Genomic DNA, 18,907 nt, shown 5'->3' on the forward strand with positions numbered 1-18,907 from the left:
CGAATTGTACATTTATTACGATCAGTTTAATTGTCCGAGCCACCATGATTTAATCATAGCGATGATTAATCCACGTCTATCTAGTTTATTGGATTTGATTCGTAATACTTTTGATTTTAAAACTGAATGAAAGAAAATTGAAATACTAATTGTATAAATTTAAGGCGATGCTGGTCGAGTAGTTGGTTTTGACAGATGCTTCGACCGTGCGTGGAATTCCGCTAAGCGGTCGGACTAGTAGAAGAATGCGTGTGCAGGATCTGAGAGGAGGCCGCGTTTTCGAGAAATCCAGTCCGCACGTGGATAATAACTTGTTGTATGGTGATGATAATGATGATGATACAGTTTTCTGGCCGTTGGCATTTGCATGCGAATGTTCAGCCACTTTCGATCTATCCTCATGGATTTGATTAATGCTGCAGATAGCAGTTAATTGCATCCGTGTGGGTTTTCAGTTCGGTCGGTGGACTGAAGAGAGCGCGAGCCGAATATTTTCAGTTGGTTAGGCTAGGGCGTCTAAAAATATCTGGCGAAAAGGGAATTCCTAGCGTCTAGCTTCGTTCTAATTTAGATTTCGGTGAGTGAGCGAAAGTGACTTCCACTTTACAATAACTCCTGTCCTGCGACGCATCTCACTTCAAAAGCCAGCAGTGTTTCACGTCTGAAAACAAAACAATCTGCGAAGGCGGAAGTAGCAGAAAGGTATTGCTGTTACTACTACTAGAACTACTACGAAGCTATGGGGAAGAAGAAGCGGTTGAATAGGTTCATCAGTAAATGGATCAAAAGGTTAGCCCAAACTCACTAATCAATAATTTTTTCGTTTTGTTTTTTGTATGGTCTTTGTCTTATAACCAAATGGAATGGCTTTCGCTTCGAGCCGCTTCCTAACAAATTCCAACTAATAACATGGAAGAGATTCCGAACAACGTTCGTGGATCTTCTTCATCGCAATTACTGTCGTGATTACGGTTTTCCTCTCTTCTAAATAAACTGGATCGAATCTCGGTTCTGTTTGTTAGTGTTATTACGTGTGCTCTTTCGCTCCAGTATAAATAAATAAAACGCTATTCGGAGTCGTCCGTAAATAAACAAAATTCTAATACGCGTCTCCCCGCGCGCTTTCGGATTACTGAACTGGGTGAGGAAGACAAAGGTAAAAGACACCGTCGGAATTTCTATTGGAAATGGAACTAATAATAACGATGGCCACGTAATCGCGCGGACATGAAACGGTGACGGCTTTGATGATCATGGCGTATCCCATTCCAACATGAGATTATACCTGAGAAAAACAAAAACAAGAGTCACTTCAATTGGGTGTTATAAATACGTCTTCGGGTGAGCAGGAAGTGTGGAATGATAACGAACCGCCGCTTTCCTGGTGATCGCTTGCTCACAGCATCGCGTTTACAAATATTTACGCAAATCTTATGGGAATCGAATGTTTGTAATAGTAGCACATACAATGTAAACTGTGTGAGAAAATGTGTGTTAATTTCTGTCGAAGCTCTGAGTTTCATTTATAAATACAGCAATACCTCGCACAGTGCGGGCAATTGGTTTCTCCAATATCCGTTACTGTTTTAAATCGAACTAATCGATGAACTAATTACATACAAAAATAATAAATTGTGTATTCATTTTTTAATTTAATTTTGTTTTGAATTTTTCAAAGCGCAATATATTGAAACCGGATTGATCGAAGCCGCACTATGCGAGGCATTGCTCTATCTACAATATTTATAATAAAGTAATTTTGTTTATAATCTTTAACAAATCATGAGAAATCATCTTACATCATAAATATTTTGGGAAAAAACAATTGAAATGTGTAAAATTTATTGATAAAAATATGACAATTTTATCATATTTTTATCAATAATTTTAAATATATGTTTGATGATTTCAATGATAATTGAAGTATTTATATAAAAATGTAGATAAATTAAACACGAAAATGAAATGGAAACAAACAAATCTGTTAATCTTTCATTCTATACATAACACAACAGACTGATCATTCGAAATTAGACAAATGTTTATTTTTTTTCTACATAAAATGGAGCGATTAAATTACGGTATATTTAAAACAGAACTGTACATATTTATATAAGTAAAATTTATTTATTTTTTCTGTTAGTCCTAATATATAACATTGTTGCCTGTAAGTTAATAACATATCATTTTCTGATTTTATATAACAGATGAAAAGAATTCGTTGTGTGATTATTAACAGTTGTTACAAAACTGGTTGCCGACAAAGGCTTATAAAGATGAAAGAAGCAAGTACTCATTTTTTTAGTGATCCGCACGTGTGGAACTATTGTATAAATATGTCATTATGCTGTCTATCTCACCATGATCATTGAATACTTTTCTGTGAAGTTGTTTTACTACAAACTTATAATGTGCGTTTTGTAAGTGATACAAAAAATTTATAAAAAGGAAAATTTCATAGTCAAACTCAAAAAATAATACAAATATTCATTACAGATCAGTAATAAGTAATCATTCAGAATTTAACATGGTAATTTGATCTTTTTATAAGTAGTGTAAAGTAATGTTTTTTTTACAATTGTATTTTAGAAATTTGTTCACTTATTTCTTAGCAATATAGCAAATGTAAAAAAAAGGAAAATTTAGCAAGTGTTGTCTAAAAATAGAGAACTATAAAAAAAGTGTATGTAGTAATACTTCGACAAATATTTTGTTAGTACGTTGTCTGTGTATATTTTGAAGTATAATCGAAATAGGTTTTTGGTATTGGCCTTGACATTTGGTGCAAATATCAGGGCCCGCACCTTAGACTTTGTCGCTTCCACCAAAGTGTGCGGCGTGGCGTGCAACTCCGACTCCACAAAATGCTCGAAGAGGTCCACGAAAGCAACCCCAAACTCTCCAAAGAATGTGGATCCAGCAATTTTATTGCAACGATTAAAAAGGCGCGTCGTGGACAAGTATAATGTCGATACGCAATCTGTTTCTTAGGAAATCATGCGTACATCTTGATGTTTGATTTGGACAACCCCAAACTGGAATCACCTATGAGTTTCACCCAGGAAGCTGCAAGATCATTTGAGGTTGTTGGGTAGTTTGTCATTACATATATTGTTTTGTCGTTTACACTTACATATTTTCAAAGAAAAAAAAAATTCAAGGAAATATGTTTAAATATGTAGGTTTTCGACTATGAGAAACATTTTCCATTTTCAAAAGTTAGATGTTGATTTTAAATCATCTACCTAAAAATAGGAATGGTTCAATTTTGTTCATTAGTCAGAAGTTTATTATGGAATTATTTGAATAAAAGATATAAGTAGAGATGGTTTATCTTTTGACGTATCATATTATATCTGTGACTACAACAATATTACAAAAGTGTAATTAAAAACTTGTTACAATTTATTATTTAAATTTGTTAATGGTTTATTTAATTAAACTTAATATTGGTAAATTTAATTAACTATATGTAAGTCTAGAATATTATAATTTTAAAGTTTTTGTTGGATTTACTAGTGTAATTATAAATATATAATACTGCATTAAAAATAAACCAAACATGTTGTAAATCTGGTATTTCTTGTTTTATCATTGGAATCTCGGTAGTAAGAGAAATATTTGTTAGTGTGAAAAGATGTTGAATACTTATAATTTATCTCCTAACAAATACAGATGTTACAACTAGTCGTGTAAAACATAATAATTCTATAACTAAACAATGCATCTCGATCAGCCTTCGTTAGTAATTACCATAAAATCGTGCTTGATAATTGTTTATTGCGTAAAGAACTTTACGTCAGGTGAAATTATCGCTACTGAACCTAAGAGAATAAATATAATGCGTACAGAAAAAAAATCGTGTTTATAAATCAAGTCCACACACGCGAACACCGGCCGACTGGCCAGTCTCTGCAATAATACGTAACGCTAAAGAAAACGATTATGTTTGGAGAAACCGCAAGAAAATCCGTTCCGATTATAAATTATTATTGCGAGCGGATTAATTATGCCGGCCGCTTTATAATTAACGTTGTAAATATGAACAAAAAAAAATATGAAAGAAAGAAGAAGTAGGAAAAAGAACAGAGTGGGAACGTGTAAGTATTATAATTCTCATTAATTCTATGAGCCGTTAGGCAATGCCGTGGAATTGAAAAAAAAACACAACGCAGACCGTGGCTACATGCTTTACTAAAAATTATATACAAAAAAAAAGGAGCGAGTGAGAAGTGAATGAAATTTATGTAAATGGCTCATTTCGAATTGATTGTTTTCGTTTCAATCCTGTCCGATAAATAAACGTTGATTTATTCGCGGTGTTATTCTTTATGGGCGCCTTAAGCGGCCTCCCATAAAAATGCTCAGATGTATAATGAGTTGTTATTACTATAAAGATATATCATATGATATACATACGAGAATATAATTTTTTTAAACTAAAGCTTTAATGATAAATAATTTACTAGCATAATATTATGTTGATGGGCTTTAATGTTCAATTATTTGAATTATTATCATTTGATTCTCCTATCAAGTTTATGTCTACAATCAATGTCTTCTTTCTGGTTATATTTGCAATAGTTTATTTTCCAATCCAAGTAAAAATATGAAAAAGAAAAGGAAAATATTTTGTCGATGTTATGATGCGAATCTTCACCAATTATGAAAGGTGTCTCAAAATTTGCGCAAGAATTTATTTTGAGGTTTTTAATTGTAAATTGTAATTTTTGTAGTGGTACATAACGTATACAATATAGGGTTATCTTGCGTGAAATTTGGGACACTAATATCAATATATAATTGATGAAGATTTGCATAAGATCTTCACCAATTATGTATTGCGGTGGGCAACCCGGAACTAAAAATTTGATATTCTTTCCCCATCATCAACTAAATACAATTGAATGGGGCTGTAGCCCGTAAAGACCATGTCTAAACAAGCCCTTGTATGTAGGTAATAATTGAGCTCTTTATTAAATAGTATAGTTTTTTCATTGCTGTCAAAATATAGTTTTGATATATGTTGAATTTATGTTTGTAATTCATTGATTATCTTATATTTTCGGATCATAAAACGCATCTTTTTATGAAGAAATGATGTAAGCAGTTGTTACATTCAATCAATGACTGAGACTATAACTTAACAACCACTTCCGTGGCATACTTAAATTATAATGGTGTTTTAATTTTGATATTTGCTTCAAACTTTGTTTTTGGATAATCAAAATTACATCATTCTCCATGAGTGTATTATATTAAGCCAGTGTTTACTGACAAGTTTACTTTTAATTCATCAACATCATTAGTATCAACTCATTGAAGTATCCTTTATTTACATTAGAACCGGTCGTACATTTCAATCCTTTCCATTCATTCATTCACCTTTAAATTTATTAACTCATTATATTCTGTCACAAAAAATCACACTTTAAATATGTATTTATTTAACGTAATAAATATAAGACAATTTTGGGGAAGTATATAGTTTTGTTTCATAATACTAAGATAATTGATACTTGAAATATAACTACAGCAATTCATCGTAAAATGCTGCTTCGATCAGTCCGGATTCACCATAGTGACACATAGGTTTGAAATAAGTTATTTTTACTTTATACAGTTTTATGTAGTTTATTTTTATGCGGTTTTAAAGTCCTCGATTAGTCCGGTGGAACCGATATGAACCAGATATATAAATATCTCATTTATTATTGTAATCTTCGATATTCAGAAGATATCTGCAAATCATAAATCGTTATAAATAATTTATTTGGTGCACCTATTAAAAGAAACCACCTTTGCAGTAAATGTGTCGCCAAATGTTGCATGCCGATAATTTATTTCGAACCATGAGTCCGTTTTCGATATGGTTCTGCCAAGGTGAAAAACTGGTCGCAATTAACATTTTCCATCGGCTTCTAATGAGAAAGCGATTGTAGTTAACAAACATCGAACCAAAGATTCGAACAGCGAATGCAAATCTTAGTCATTGTCGTTCGCTTACATAATACCTACTTGTTATCTCGATTAACATTGTTGGAACAATAAGAGTATTGTTGTTTCCCAATTTTTTCATTTGTTGTCAATCCAATACAAGAAAATAAGATTAATATGTTTGTTGGATCTACGCGTTTGCAAAGTGTTTCATGCTGTTTGTTTCTACGTGGGCGCAGACCTCATTCATTGCAATTTTACAATAATTCAATGAAATATTAGAGGCATGAATGAATGCAGACAGTTGCGTAAATGTATCCAATATCCAAAGACGGAGTGTGTGTGTGCATTGGCGAGACTTGGTCATGGACGTAGCGAAATTAAACAATGCTACGTGGGTCTATTCTCTATATTTTTTTTGTTTGTTCTTTCCGCCAGAAAGATTTTTGGTCGACAAACGAACGAATGAACACACGGGGAAAGTGCATCCTACCAGGCAATTTTATTTATTTTTTTTTGGTCGCAGTAAAACTCCATCCATACCAGGCTCACATATATTTCGATAACCCGGCCGGATATCCTGTCCTGTAATTATTTTCACGTGGCTGAACGATGCCTGCAATCCGCTCGCTCCCCCAATCGACGTTCGTGAGCATACGTTCCTTTTTTTTTTTTATTATTATGTGCCCTCATGGCAAATCAATAGCGCCCTAAAATGGCTTTCCAGACCATAAAGCTTGATAACACATTTAACCATGAAATTGGTCATACCGGAACAGCGCACCAATTAATTACTACTCTATTGCAACCAATGTTTCCTTTAATTAATCGTTTTTTAACAAGACTTTTAATACTCATATTGATCAAATACAAACTATAATAGCTTTGTTTAATTCCAATTTGTAATTAATTGATTATCTTATTTCTAGTCCGCATAAGACGAATATTATTTTATGCAAGAAATTGATTTAGAAATGGGTGCGTCTTATAGTCCAATGCGTCTTATAATACAAATAAATAATGCGGTAATTGTTGATTGAAGAATGTTGATTTAGTAATGTTTGAATGATGATGATGATTTTCATATTTGATACACGTACATGTTTCAATAACCGATCACTTGAATTGACCATTAGCGATATGCATTTGTTAACAGTTATGTAAATACCTTGTCGCAAGTGCATAATGACACTGGTAGAATGTGAAACTCTATTAGTTATTTTCTTTATTGATTGTATTGTTATGATGTGGATGGCTGAATCATTCACGACCCGGTCGTGCATAAAATAAGGAATGGGCGTAGCGCGCTGGTCGTTTTGAATACGAATAAATGCAGAGACGTCGCCTCCGTCTGTACTTGGAGAAAGGAATCCTTCCGACGAGGAATTTTCTTGCAGTGATGTCAGACTGTCATTATTATTACCATCACTTCACTTCACGATGTTGGTTTTCTCTCCTATCGCCCCAGGACGTTTGATTCAAATTGCGGAATTTCAGAAAATAATGACCTTAGCCTACATTTTCATTGAAGATTAATCGCGTTCCTAAAATTACGAGTCGATAAAAAAGGGGGTTGGATATGTCTGTATACGAACTGTGTATGTATTAATACTTTACTTGATTTGTCGCCCTCCTGTATATAAAATCTGGAACGCGCCTTTTTCGTTCTCACAGGCAATGTTCACAGGCTTCTTTTCGAAGCAGATGATTCACAGGCAATTTCTGAACGTTTTTTTTTTCACTACAAAACTAGTCTACTTTAACCATGTAATCTGACTGTCTTTGGCAATATCGATTTATTTAGGTATTCACTTTATCCGTTAAGATTTAAAAAATATTTGTTTGTTTTATACAATGCATTTATTATTTATATGAGAATAGAAACACGTTCATTATTATTAGTCTATTTATGGCTTCGTATGAATTTTGTTGCGTTCATTCAACTTTTTAAGTTTCTATTAATTTTAGATTCTTAATCCGTGATTTTTAGTACAAATGTTTTACTTTTGCTGGATACGAATCTTTAATATAGAAAATAGTAAATAGTCTGATTTAGTAGTTCTGATTTTGTTTTTATAAATACTCCAGTTGAATCTTAAGTTACAAAAAATTGAATATAGTCTGATTTAGTTTTGTTTTGTGTGCATCTTTATTCGAAGCAAATATTTCGAAACTTGTTTCGTATGCTCTTGTCCTGTCGCTGCATTTTGTTTTATTTGTTTTTTTTATTATTATTGTTGTGTTTCTTTGAATACTGTCCTGTTTCTGTTTTGCAACTGTTAATGATGATGTGTCTCGCTTATTGCATTCTACACTCGCCACACAAACCACCACAGCCATACCACATTTTGCACCAAGTGTGATCTTTGATCTTCTCGCACCAGATTTAATCATATCTTCTAGTCAGCTTTCATTACTGAACATTTTCGGAAGGTTTTTTGCGCGCAATGCCCATCACGACAACAATTTGTTTCTGCGACTAACGGACATTTGAAAATCGCGTTATTTTTTGTATGTTATTGTTGTCTCGTTGTAAACGCTCACGTAATGCCGATTGGCCATTAGCTGTGACGCAATTAACGTTCGCAACGGTACCATACTCGCATACTTCTATTGTTGTTCGTCTGTTGTCTGGTGAGCGTTGCGTCCTGGATCATCCTTAAAACGAATTATATTGCGTGCTATATATTGTGTCTTCTTCATTGGTGATCATTCTCAGTGATCTGCCGGAGGAGCGATCGACGGTGCTGCTACTTGGCGTCACCAGGATACCGACGTCGCCGGTGCCGGCGCGACGACCCTGCTCCTTGCCCATCGCTCCGAGACCCACGAACCTAGTTGTTCCCTTCTTGACCCAAACACCTTCGGTGTCCTCGTCTTCGTCTTCCGATGAGGAGGAACGCGATCTTCGCTTGGTGGGATTTGTAGATGCGGCGGACACTAAGCCTAAGACGACTGTTATTGTTGTGAAACCCCCGATCATCATGGATAGATCGGTAGATTCCATTGGGACGTGCTCACTTGACGTGGACGCTTCTGTCGAGATGTCAGGTAGAGTTTGATGTCTATTTTTTAAGCAGTTTTGTTGTGTTCTGTAGTCTCGAAGCTTCATATTTTATTTTGTTTTTATTCTTTGAATTACTTGGTCTAAAACAGAGAGTCATTCTTGTAGACCAGTAACCCAGTATTGTTTTTACTTAATCCACTGCTGCTTACTTTCTCGTCGCTGACAATACTCTCATTGGGTATGCGAGTAATTACCAGTATTGTTAGCTCTGCGTTTTACATATTTTTTTTTATTTCATGGTAAAAATGATTTGCATTCTTTGTGTGAATTCTTATTTGCATCCGAATTTACTTAATTAGCTAAAGAAAGTACAACGAAATAGAATAGATGTTCTTGTGTGTGTGTGTACGCGGTTTGTTTCCACTCCAAAAAACAATATGGAAAGGAAAACGTGTTATTTATTTTCCTTTCCGCCGTTAATAATAGATTATTAAGGACGTAGCCGTGCGAATATTCGCTTGGACATGCCTATAAATCGTTCGTATTTTGGAAAGTTTTCGTTTCAATACGTTGTATTTTATTATTTTTTTGCTCTGTCTCCATCACGATGGATTCGCTTTATTGCGATGTGTGAAATAATGTTTGATCCGAATTTTGCAGATACGTCTGAAAAGTCGTCGCTTGGGACGCTGAAAAGTGTGAGTTTGAAGAGTCCCAGTGGACAGGAGGCGAGCAATCGTTTACCATCGTATCTCAGCTTGGCGTGCACCGTGAACGGCTATTGCACGACCACCAATTACGATCCTGTGAGGTTGGCCCGATCCAGAGATACTTCTCCTCATCGTCCTCACGAGAACCATGCCCAGGACAATCTAACTTACGCTGTCCACAATAATTTACTGTCTCCGCCGAATTTAGTCCCATTACCGATGCAAAAGTACACGATGGCCGAGCAGACGATTACCCATCACCATCAGGAGTTTTATACGTCCACCAAATCGTACATCAGCAAGGAGAGTTTCGCCTCGAGCATATATTCCAAAGACTCGGTGGACTCTTGCTTGGAGAAGAAGTACACAAACGGCGTGCAGAACCAGAAGTTGTCTAAAAAAGTCATTAGTGAATCCGTAGAATATAAGAGTAGTAGTAACGAGAATAAGTCTTTCATACAGCAGAGAGTTGAGCGGCTGTATGGGCCAGGTGCTCTCGCGCAGGGCTTCCTGGTGATCAACAGGCAGAAGAATCGAAGCACGGAATGGGATTCGGAGAAGAGCTTTAATTCCAGCTACGAAAATGATAGTCACTCCAAATCTATGTGCGACAAGCTCCACGCCGATGATGCCTCCGATGCAAACATGAAGCAGAGCACCAGCAGTCCATCTCTGCCCGTCCTCAGGCATCTGACACCGGAGTTTAGGGCACAGCTGCCTATGATGAGTCCGCGAAGGATGGCCGCCAACGGTGACAGTTCCATGCAGAAGAGCACCACGTTTCCCACTATTCTCGATAGTGTTAACGGCGATGCCGTCGAAGAGAACGGCAAAGCACCGGTGCTGAACGGCTGCTCGCATCACAAGACCGACGTCGTACTTAATAATGGCCAAGAGCAAAGTGGTAAGTGTCTTTTTCTTCTTCGTACATTTCTGTGTAATTCGCACCAGCAACTCCCGTCAACTTGAAATGCTTCTTAAAGGTCACTTCTTGGAATACTACTTAAATTATTTCTTGACTTATTTTTAAATATCTTATTTTAGCTCACATTATAAATATTTAAGGCACTTACTTACATACAACTTATTTAACAATATAAATTTGTTATTTATTACATGACAAAAATAAAGACATATTGTACGTTCAACCTCCGATTGACGTACGGTAATTTTACGGTAATTGTACATTGTACATTAACTGAACGCTGACTACTCATTACTTTGACAAAGTTCTATTAATTTTAAATTAATAATTTTAGATTTATACTTCTTACACATATTTTACCATACTTTGAGACCTGTTGATAGAAAAGTATTGTCAATTTTATAACATGCTCTCTCTAAAAATTGGCTATAAATATATCAATGATATTGCAAATGAAATTTACGTGTAGTGAGTTTATATAGTCGACGAGCATCGCAGATTAATTTTAGGAATATTGATGTCAGCGCAGTAACTCGGATGGTATTATTAGATTGGAATCGTGGCTGCCGTTTAATTATATTAGTTATTTTAGAGGCCGGAAAGTGGTGCACTAATTAGTATAATATAGGAGTGGAGCTATATTAAATGATGGATACCAGTTAATCAGTTTAATCAAGGGGTCAAGAGACCCTGTTATAATTAAGCAGGGATTCAAAAGCTTCGGATGTTCATTAGAAACGGGGAATTTTATGAATGGAGCCCAGAATGCAGGGTCATCGCATTTCTATGAACCAACACGATTTTGTTGTGGGAATGAACGTAAGATAAGAGAAATACAATGCAATTCGTGTATTACACAGTTTTACATTTGTAAACATTATAAATGCATTTTTTTTGTCAACTATAAAAGATTTATATACGTATTCACAGGAAAGTCCACATTTCCATTGGATATTTCAATTTAATTTCAGTTAGATCACGATATTACTTATATTTTATAAAACTAGATTAATAAAAAATACATTTAGATTTCATATGTGTTCTTAATAATAAAATGTGAATGTTTAGTGTACATCAACATATTGGTTCAATTATCGTAAGATCGTTTGTACGTTAGAATATATTGATATCAGCATTAGGCAACCAGTTTTACATTTATTTATTAATCTCTAAGTCTTTCAAACAATGAAATATATATATTTTTATTCATACATCCTTCATTAATATTTCTTTGTTTTTTTTTAAATTAAAATAGATAAATGACATTTAAATTAATTATTTGCTATTATTAGGATTGTCTAATGATGTTGCCAAAACTAAACTCGTATTATCGCCTTATCTTAATGGTGTTGTAATAATGACCTTAGAGAAAAAAAAACGTGTAGGATCAATATATGTTAGAACATCGTTAGTAGTTTAGGGAAGCGGTTTCAAGTAGAGCAAAAAATATCCGGACGGATATAGTTACAATTGAATTGTTTTAATTTTTATCCTTCAATTTTATTTATTTATTTACTTGAAGCAATTGCGAGCTGTCATTAGTTTGAATGATTTTACATTTTACTTTACCTCTGACGCAGCATGTAATTGCGCCACGCGCAAAATTCTTGTGATTTCGTGAGATCTTCGTGTGTGTGTGTGTGCTTGGTTCCTGTGTTATGATTTTTGAACTTCCCTATATCATCATGCAAACTAAACCCGTGAAGAGTAAGTGCATGTAGCAACGCGTTGTATTTCAGTTTAAAATTGAGCTTAAGCGATATCGCGTTTGAAGTGTAATAGGTAGAAAGCAGTTTGATGATTGAGTTTAGAACAATGAGCTGGGTAATTGCCGAACCCAACTGCTGTTATGTAAGGCTGCGATCCCCAACTGGGACTGTTAGTTTGCGGCGATGACGGCGGTGATCGCATGGCTGCTTCATCATTACTTAAGCCCTGCTCGTGTTTCAGACGTCAAGGATGGGCATTACTTCCTCCAGGTGCTCGATCGCGAGGCGGAGCGACTTCTTGCGCTCGGGGATAAAGCGGAGGAAGAGCTTAAGGCTGAAGGTCTATCCGAGGATACCAAGGGTTTCCTGAGGTCAGCCTCCGGGAAGGCAAGGCTTTTGGTGTCGCAGAAGATGCAGCAGTTCAAGGGCTTGTGCACCAACAATATTAATCAGGTGAATAGGTTCAAATTGGATTTATTGTTCGGGAATTTAATTGGTTTACGTTGTTGTTTAGGTGGAGGGTAACGCTTTTCCGACGACGAACGACGATTTGCAGGGCTTCTGGGATATGGTCATGCTGCAGGTACATCAAATCGACGATTTGTTCAAGGAAATGGAAGAACTTAAAGCGAACAACTGGGTGGAAAAGGTTTGTTTGTTTATTAACAGGTTGTGTTGTTATTTGTTATACTTATTTGTTTTTTCTTTATAGAAGAAGACAGTAGATGTGATTGATAGTAAGGTCAGTAATAACAACAAAGTTAGAAAGCCGGCGGCGCCGAGAGTTCAGAGCGCCGGAGCGGAGGAGGCGCGAAAAAAGAGGGAGGCGCAACGGAAGCAAATGATCGAGGATAGAAGGAAGGCCATGCGCCAGCAGAAACAGATGCCGCGACAGAGTATTGAAATATACGTGCCTGAATCTAGTTGAAGAATTATCTTAGGTTTATTTAAATTCGTCGTACAATTTACTACTCTCTACTATGTATTTTATAAAAAAAAAAGAACGATGGAGACACACGCAACACACTTATATATATATATAATTTTTTATTTAACCCGCGGAAGAGGGATGACCCGATGGCTTTATACGAAAATGAACTTTATTTTATATTTATATTAACGTTAGGTTGAAGATTAGAGATGCGAAGGGAAGCACGTCTTCTCTTTCGCTCTTTCAGTGCTATTCGATGCAATTTTTCTAACGAAATCTTTTGTACTATAAGAAAATTATATTTTACATATTTTATTTATATTGAAAGTGTTTAAATGTCGTTTTTTTTTTAAATATTAATGTTGTCGGCCGAAGCCGGATCGATGAAAGAATGAATATTGTACACCATGGTTTAGACAGGCTTTGCTTTAGAAGTTAACAGTATACTTTCTTCCATTGCGTAACCGAGCCGAAGCCGACACTCCGAGAAATCTCGTTCAATCATTATTATCTAGTGGTGCTTATTGTGAAAATATTACAAAGTTTTCTGTTGCTTTTTTTTTCTTGTTTTGCATCCTGTTGATGGTGAATGATGCCACTTGTGCAGGTTTGCAAGTGGTCCGCGGCGGCCTACGAGCAGACAGAAAACGAAAGGATAATCAAATCAAATTCCAGTAGGTTATTTTTTTTTCATTTTTTTAAATTAATTGTAACGTCAGGATAAATAATATTATATTGTAGACATATTTACCATGTTTCGTTACATTTTGTTTTTACTCTTATAAGAAAAAAAAAATAGGTGTAAAATGCTGTGACAAGTTACTATGCGAAGACTGAGTCGAAATCTTTCTCTTTAATTTTATTTTTTGTGTAATTTATTTTAATTTTTTATTTTGTAATTAATATAACATTAACCGTTTTTCGCCTAACCAACCAAAAAAACCTATCCCGCCCTACTTAACTTAATCAATGTTTTTACCAATGATAACCAAATATCGATGCCCAAATACTAAATCCGAGCGAATATTTTAATCATTTTTTTTTAACATTCCGCAAACAAATTAATTTATTTTGTAAGCGTGACTTTACACATCTTTTAATCCTCCCGATGTTTAAACAACTCATTTTGTTCTTGTTAAAAAATATTTAGTGCATTTTGTGATTGGGGATATTTCATAATATCACCAATGAGTTTAGGAGAAGCAATGTTACATGGATTTGTTATATTTCTAAGAACTGTTTATTTTTTGGGCACACTGAATTTTTGTTTCCTTGACCTCCTGCATCGGAGCCACGGAAATATAGCTCAAAACCCAAACTTTTTTTTATATATATATATAATAATACGATAAATATGCTACAGCAGAAATAAAAGAGAAAACGTTTTTTTTTGTGTTTACCTTTTAACTTAGGATTTATTATTTTCTAAACATGTTTCTTTTTATTAGCAGCTCATTTATATTACTTTGTAGAATGTTATGGTTAATGATGACTTTTTTACTATTTTCTTTTGGTTCTCTTATTTATTAATACTATTTAATACTTAAAACCTTTCCTTTCGATAAGACATTTTTTTATGAAACAAGAAAATTGTCTTATTAAATATAAAAATATTATTTAAGTTTCACCTACCTTTTTTCTATGTGTAGTTCTCAACATGTAAAGAAGTTTTGTTTATTTCCACCAAATTAAAGACATAATATCGAATTTATTTTATTTAATTTTCCAAATTTTATATCTAGAAGTAATATTTTATGTTTTCAAAAATTTAATTCCAACCATAAAATTATTTTAAAAAAATCTTAAGGACTTAAGATTTTTTATTGTAATTACATCTACATTATTCTTAAAAAATCTTTAAAATTTTCATCTATTTAAACAGTAAAATAGATTTTTTTTTACTTAAGCTTTTTTAAATTATCGTGTAGTTATGACTTAAGTTAAAATTATTCCAGATTTGTTAGAAAATCTAAGATTCTTAAAATTATAATGTAGATTTCTTCACAACTTCATAACATTAAAAAAAAAAAAATTACAAAGTAGATTTCTTTATAACTTTTTTTTTTCCTACGTTGCCTTTTATCTCTAGGAATGCATGACAGTGAATTCGTGGATGAGTACTCCGCCTTTCGGCTCATGATTTTAATGCATTGGACTGAAGGCCCATGTGGAGATGCATGACGAGTGTTCAGTCTTGTGGGAATGTCAGTGCTGTCAGGTAGCAGCCATTCTCGGCCTTTTGTGGGTGTGACGGGTGATCATCACACCCACAAAAGTATTCGTAGTCGACGGCCGCTCGCAGGAGAGGATTTGGATGAATCTCAGCTCTGGCAAAAGCCTTCTCAGCTGACTTCTTCATGAATTCCGAGAGGAAAGGAATGTTAGCCTCCCGGTGCAGCTGCTCGTTCCTGATGAACCAGGGAGCATTGTAAATAGTTCTCAATGTCTTATTCTGAATCACTTGCAGTTTGTACAAGTGAGTGCGTGCAGCATGACCCCATGCAGGAGACGCATAAGTCATGCCGGATCTTATGATCGATTAGTAAATGGCCAACTTGCTATGAATCTTTAGACGGCTCCTCCTGTTCATCAGGGGATAAAGCAGCTTGATGGTTGCGCAGGCTTTGTTCCTGGCCGTCTCGATATGCTGCTTGATGCGCAAACCTTTATACAAAGTAACCCCCAGGTACTTAGCTGAAGGCTTCCACTGGATGTCTTCACCAAAGACTGTTAGCGCACCAGATGGAGTGGCGCGCTTTCGAGTGAACAGCACCGCAACGCTCTTGGTCGGATTGACGTCAATACGCCAGAGCCGAAACCAATCCTCAATTTGATCAAGGGCCTCTTGGAGCAACCTCGTGACATGATCGGTCGAAGTGTTCCTCACCAGGATGGCAGTATCATCGGCGTAGTAGGTCAACTCCGGGGGCTTTCTTGTTTTTTAGCTGCTTAATGATGGCGTGGACTTCTCTGGGGGTGGCCGGCTCAATGACATCGTCATTTGGCATTGCTCTGAGGGAGCGGCGAACGTGTCTATGGACCTGATCGATAAGGTCCAAGTCAGCATGCTGGTAATTGGGGCTGCATTGCTCTTCAAGACTGTCAGCAAAAACTTCAGCTTTCTCAGCCTCAGAATGAGCTATGCCTGCTCGACCATGGAGAGGAGGAATCGTGACTTTTTTCCTTCTGAAGTGCTTAGCCACGCGCCAAGCAGAACCGACTTCAGTGGAGAGTTGGAGTTTCTCCTGCCACTTCTCGTTCCGGAATAACTCAAGCTCATCACGTACTAGTTGAGTCAACCTGTTGAGTTCACGCTTGTAGTCAAGTCAGAGAGTCCTCTGGTACTCCTTCTTAGCAGATCTTTTTGCCCTGATCAATTGGTAGAGGTCGAACGGCAAGTTGTTAGTGAATCGGCGACGTGGAACTGGGAGGGTGGAATTTGACAGGGCTAGTTTCAGCTGAGCTTGAAAAGCGTGAACAGTCGAATCAACCTCATCGCGAGTGTTCACCTGGAGAACTGACCCAGTGAAATCGTCCACTAACAACGAGTACCTCAACCAATTGATCTTCCTTGAGAAGGAAGGTTCGTCTACGAAATCATCTCCAAGATGAAGGGCAACAGGATTGTGGTCGGAGCTCAGCTCATCCAGCACATCGATGGTGTAGCTATGCGTCACATCCTTTAGTATGGCGATGTCTAGCACGTCAGGTCTACCAATCGGACCATAATGGGTAGGAGCGTCAGGACCGATCACCAGGATGTCGGTGTCGTCCATAAACTGGAGGAGAGCACGACCACTCGCGTTGGTGGCTCGACTGTTCCACGCCGGGTGTTTGCATTTAGGTCGCCAGCGATAATAACGGCGCCATTATAGTCGATCATCCTTGCCAGATCAAGGACAGGTAGTCTTTTATTAGGGGGGTGATAAACCGCGAAGACCCTAAGAGTGCTGCCATCAGCCAAGTTGATGTCTAGTCCTGTAGCTTCAATCTGAAGAGGACCAGGGAGCGTGAAAGTTTGGTGACTAATGTTTCGTTTGATGAAAATGGCAGTGCCTCCCCATGGACGACCGATTCGGTCGCTACGGTAGATGAAGTAATTGGGAAGGGAAATCTGATGGGCGGGTTTAATGTGAGACTCAGATATGAGAATCACATCAGCTGCACGGTCTTCTGCAAGCTGCCTGAGCTCCAGAATCCTGGTGGAAAGTCCGTTCGCATTCCAGAACAGGAGTTTGATTTTTTTTTAATTTTTTTATTAAGGCGTCTTTAAGTTCCTTCGAAATATTCACTTTAGTGTTTTTGTCTTCGAAGACTTCTTCGCGCACTATAGAGATAAGCTCGGGGATATACTCGTTTTTTATGTTCTCTATCTTATCTATAAAACTTAAGTCCTTCGTTTTTATAACTTGATTGCTCAGCAGAGCAATTATGTCTGCAGGGGATTCCAGGGTCTTCCCCTCTGTATCTACTATCATCGTCGGATCTCCCTCGGAGTCACCTCCCATCTTGGTCTTACTGACCCCCCCAAAAAAGTACAAAAAAGAAAAACTTACTCTAAAAAAAAAACTAAATCCCAGATTCTTAACTAAACTTAAACTAAATTACACTACTTAAACTAAACTAAATAACTATCACTAAAATAAATCTATACTACAATACATTTCGCTCGACACTACTAAAGTCGCCTTAGGTAGATTCAAAGACTAACACGTCTGTCACCGTCGACGACCGACGATCGAATCATGGAAAATTTTACGTTGGCTATTTTAAAAATTTTCTTCTTCTTTCCTCTCCACACTTCACTTGGCTTGCGCGTCTTGCACAATTTCGCCAGCCACGGTTTTTATTAATTTGAGATTACTTTACACTGGTGTAAGTTACTGGAGTCAGGGGGAAAATACATGTGGGACGACTACACTAAATAACGACTTTCGAATCGGGGTCTCAGCGATTCATTACACCGGTGTTTGGAGAGACCTCGGATGGGTAATGTTGATTGATTTGGTCATTAGGGGACTATACGTGTATTTGGTGGTCTACAGCGCTACTTTTGAATTCTTAATAAATTTTAGAAGACACTTATATATTGTTTCGTTTTCAGAGCTAATCAGCGCCCGAACTGATGTCGGTAGCGGGACCTTGTTGTTTATTAATTCTCTGCATAGCGCTTCGGTGGCTGGTTTTATTTTGCTCGCACTCAAAAAGTAAGTGATCCAGTGAGCCCACGGACCCACAGCTGCATCTATCCGAGTCCTGCCACCCGACTCTGGCCAAATGCACCGGGGCCAGCGTGTGTCTCAACCGACTGACAAACCGACAAACGACTGAGCACTGCAATCTCCAATTTCTTGCTGAATCCCATCTTCAAAAACCATGGGTGCCTCTTAACTGTCTTGTTGAATCCATAAAAGAAAGACCCCTTGTATTCGCTCTCCACCTCGAATCTGCGTTGCCATTCCAACGCGGAAGAATAAAGTTATAGTTTTATTGGAACTGTGACGACATTGGCGGAGGAAGAACTTCGAAGAATAAGTTTAATTTTGGTTTTTGTGTGCTTTGAATGTACAGACAGTGGCTGGCTTATTGGCGCGTAATGCGGAAGCCAAATGAAGAGGTGGGATGGGAGAAGAAGAAGAAGAAGCTACACTACACGGACACATATCCGCATATCAGAGCGGATGCTAT

At 36.6% G+C, this 18,907-nt stretch overlaps 1 protein-coding gene across 1 annotated transcript; it reads left to right on the top strand.

Annotated features, from left to right (window-relative positions):
- Positions 1–576: 576 nt before the first annotated feature.
- On the top strand, positions 577–14,081 carry LOC108563155. Its single transcript, XM_017921754.1, has 6 exons — positions 577–789; positions 8,657–8,988; positions 9,605–10,558; positions 12,530–12,741; positions 12,803–12,937; positions 13,001–14,081. The coding sequence occupies exons 1-6, from the start codon at positions 740–742 to the stop codon at positions 13,214–13,216; spliced, it is 1,899 nt and encodes a 632-aa protein (XP_017777243.1). The 5' UTR covers positions 577–739; the 3' UTR covers positions 13,217–14,081.
- The last annotated feature ends 4,826 nt before the right edge of the window (positions 14,082–18,907 follow it).

The sequence above is a fragment of the Nicrophorus vespilloides genome, unplaced genomic scaffold (assembly GCF_001412225.1).
Source record: "Nicrophorus vespilloides isolate i.1.1-1 unplaced genomic scaffold, Nicve_v1.0, whole genome shotgun sequence".
Classification (NCBI taxonomy): Eukaryota; Metazoa; Arthropoda; class Insecta; order Coleoptera; family Silphidae; genus Nicrophorus; species Nicrophorus vespilloides.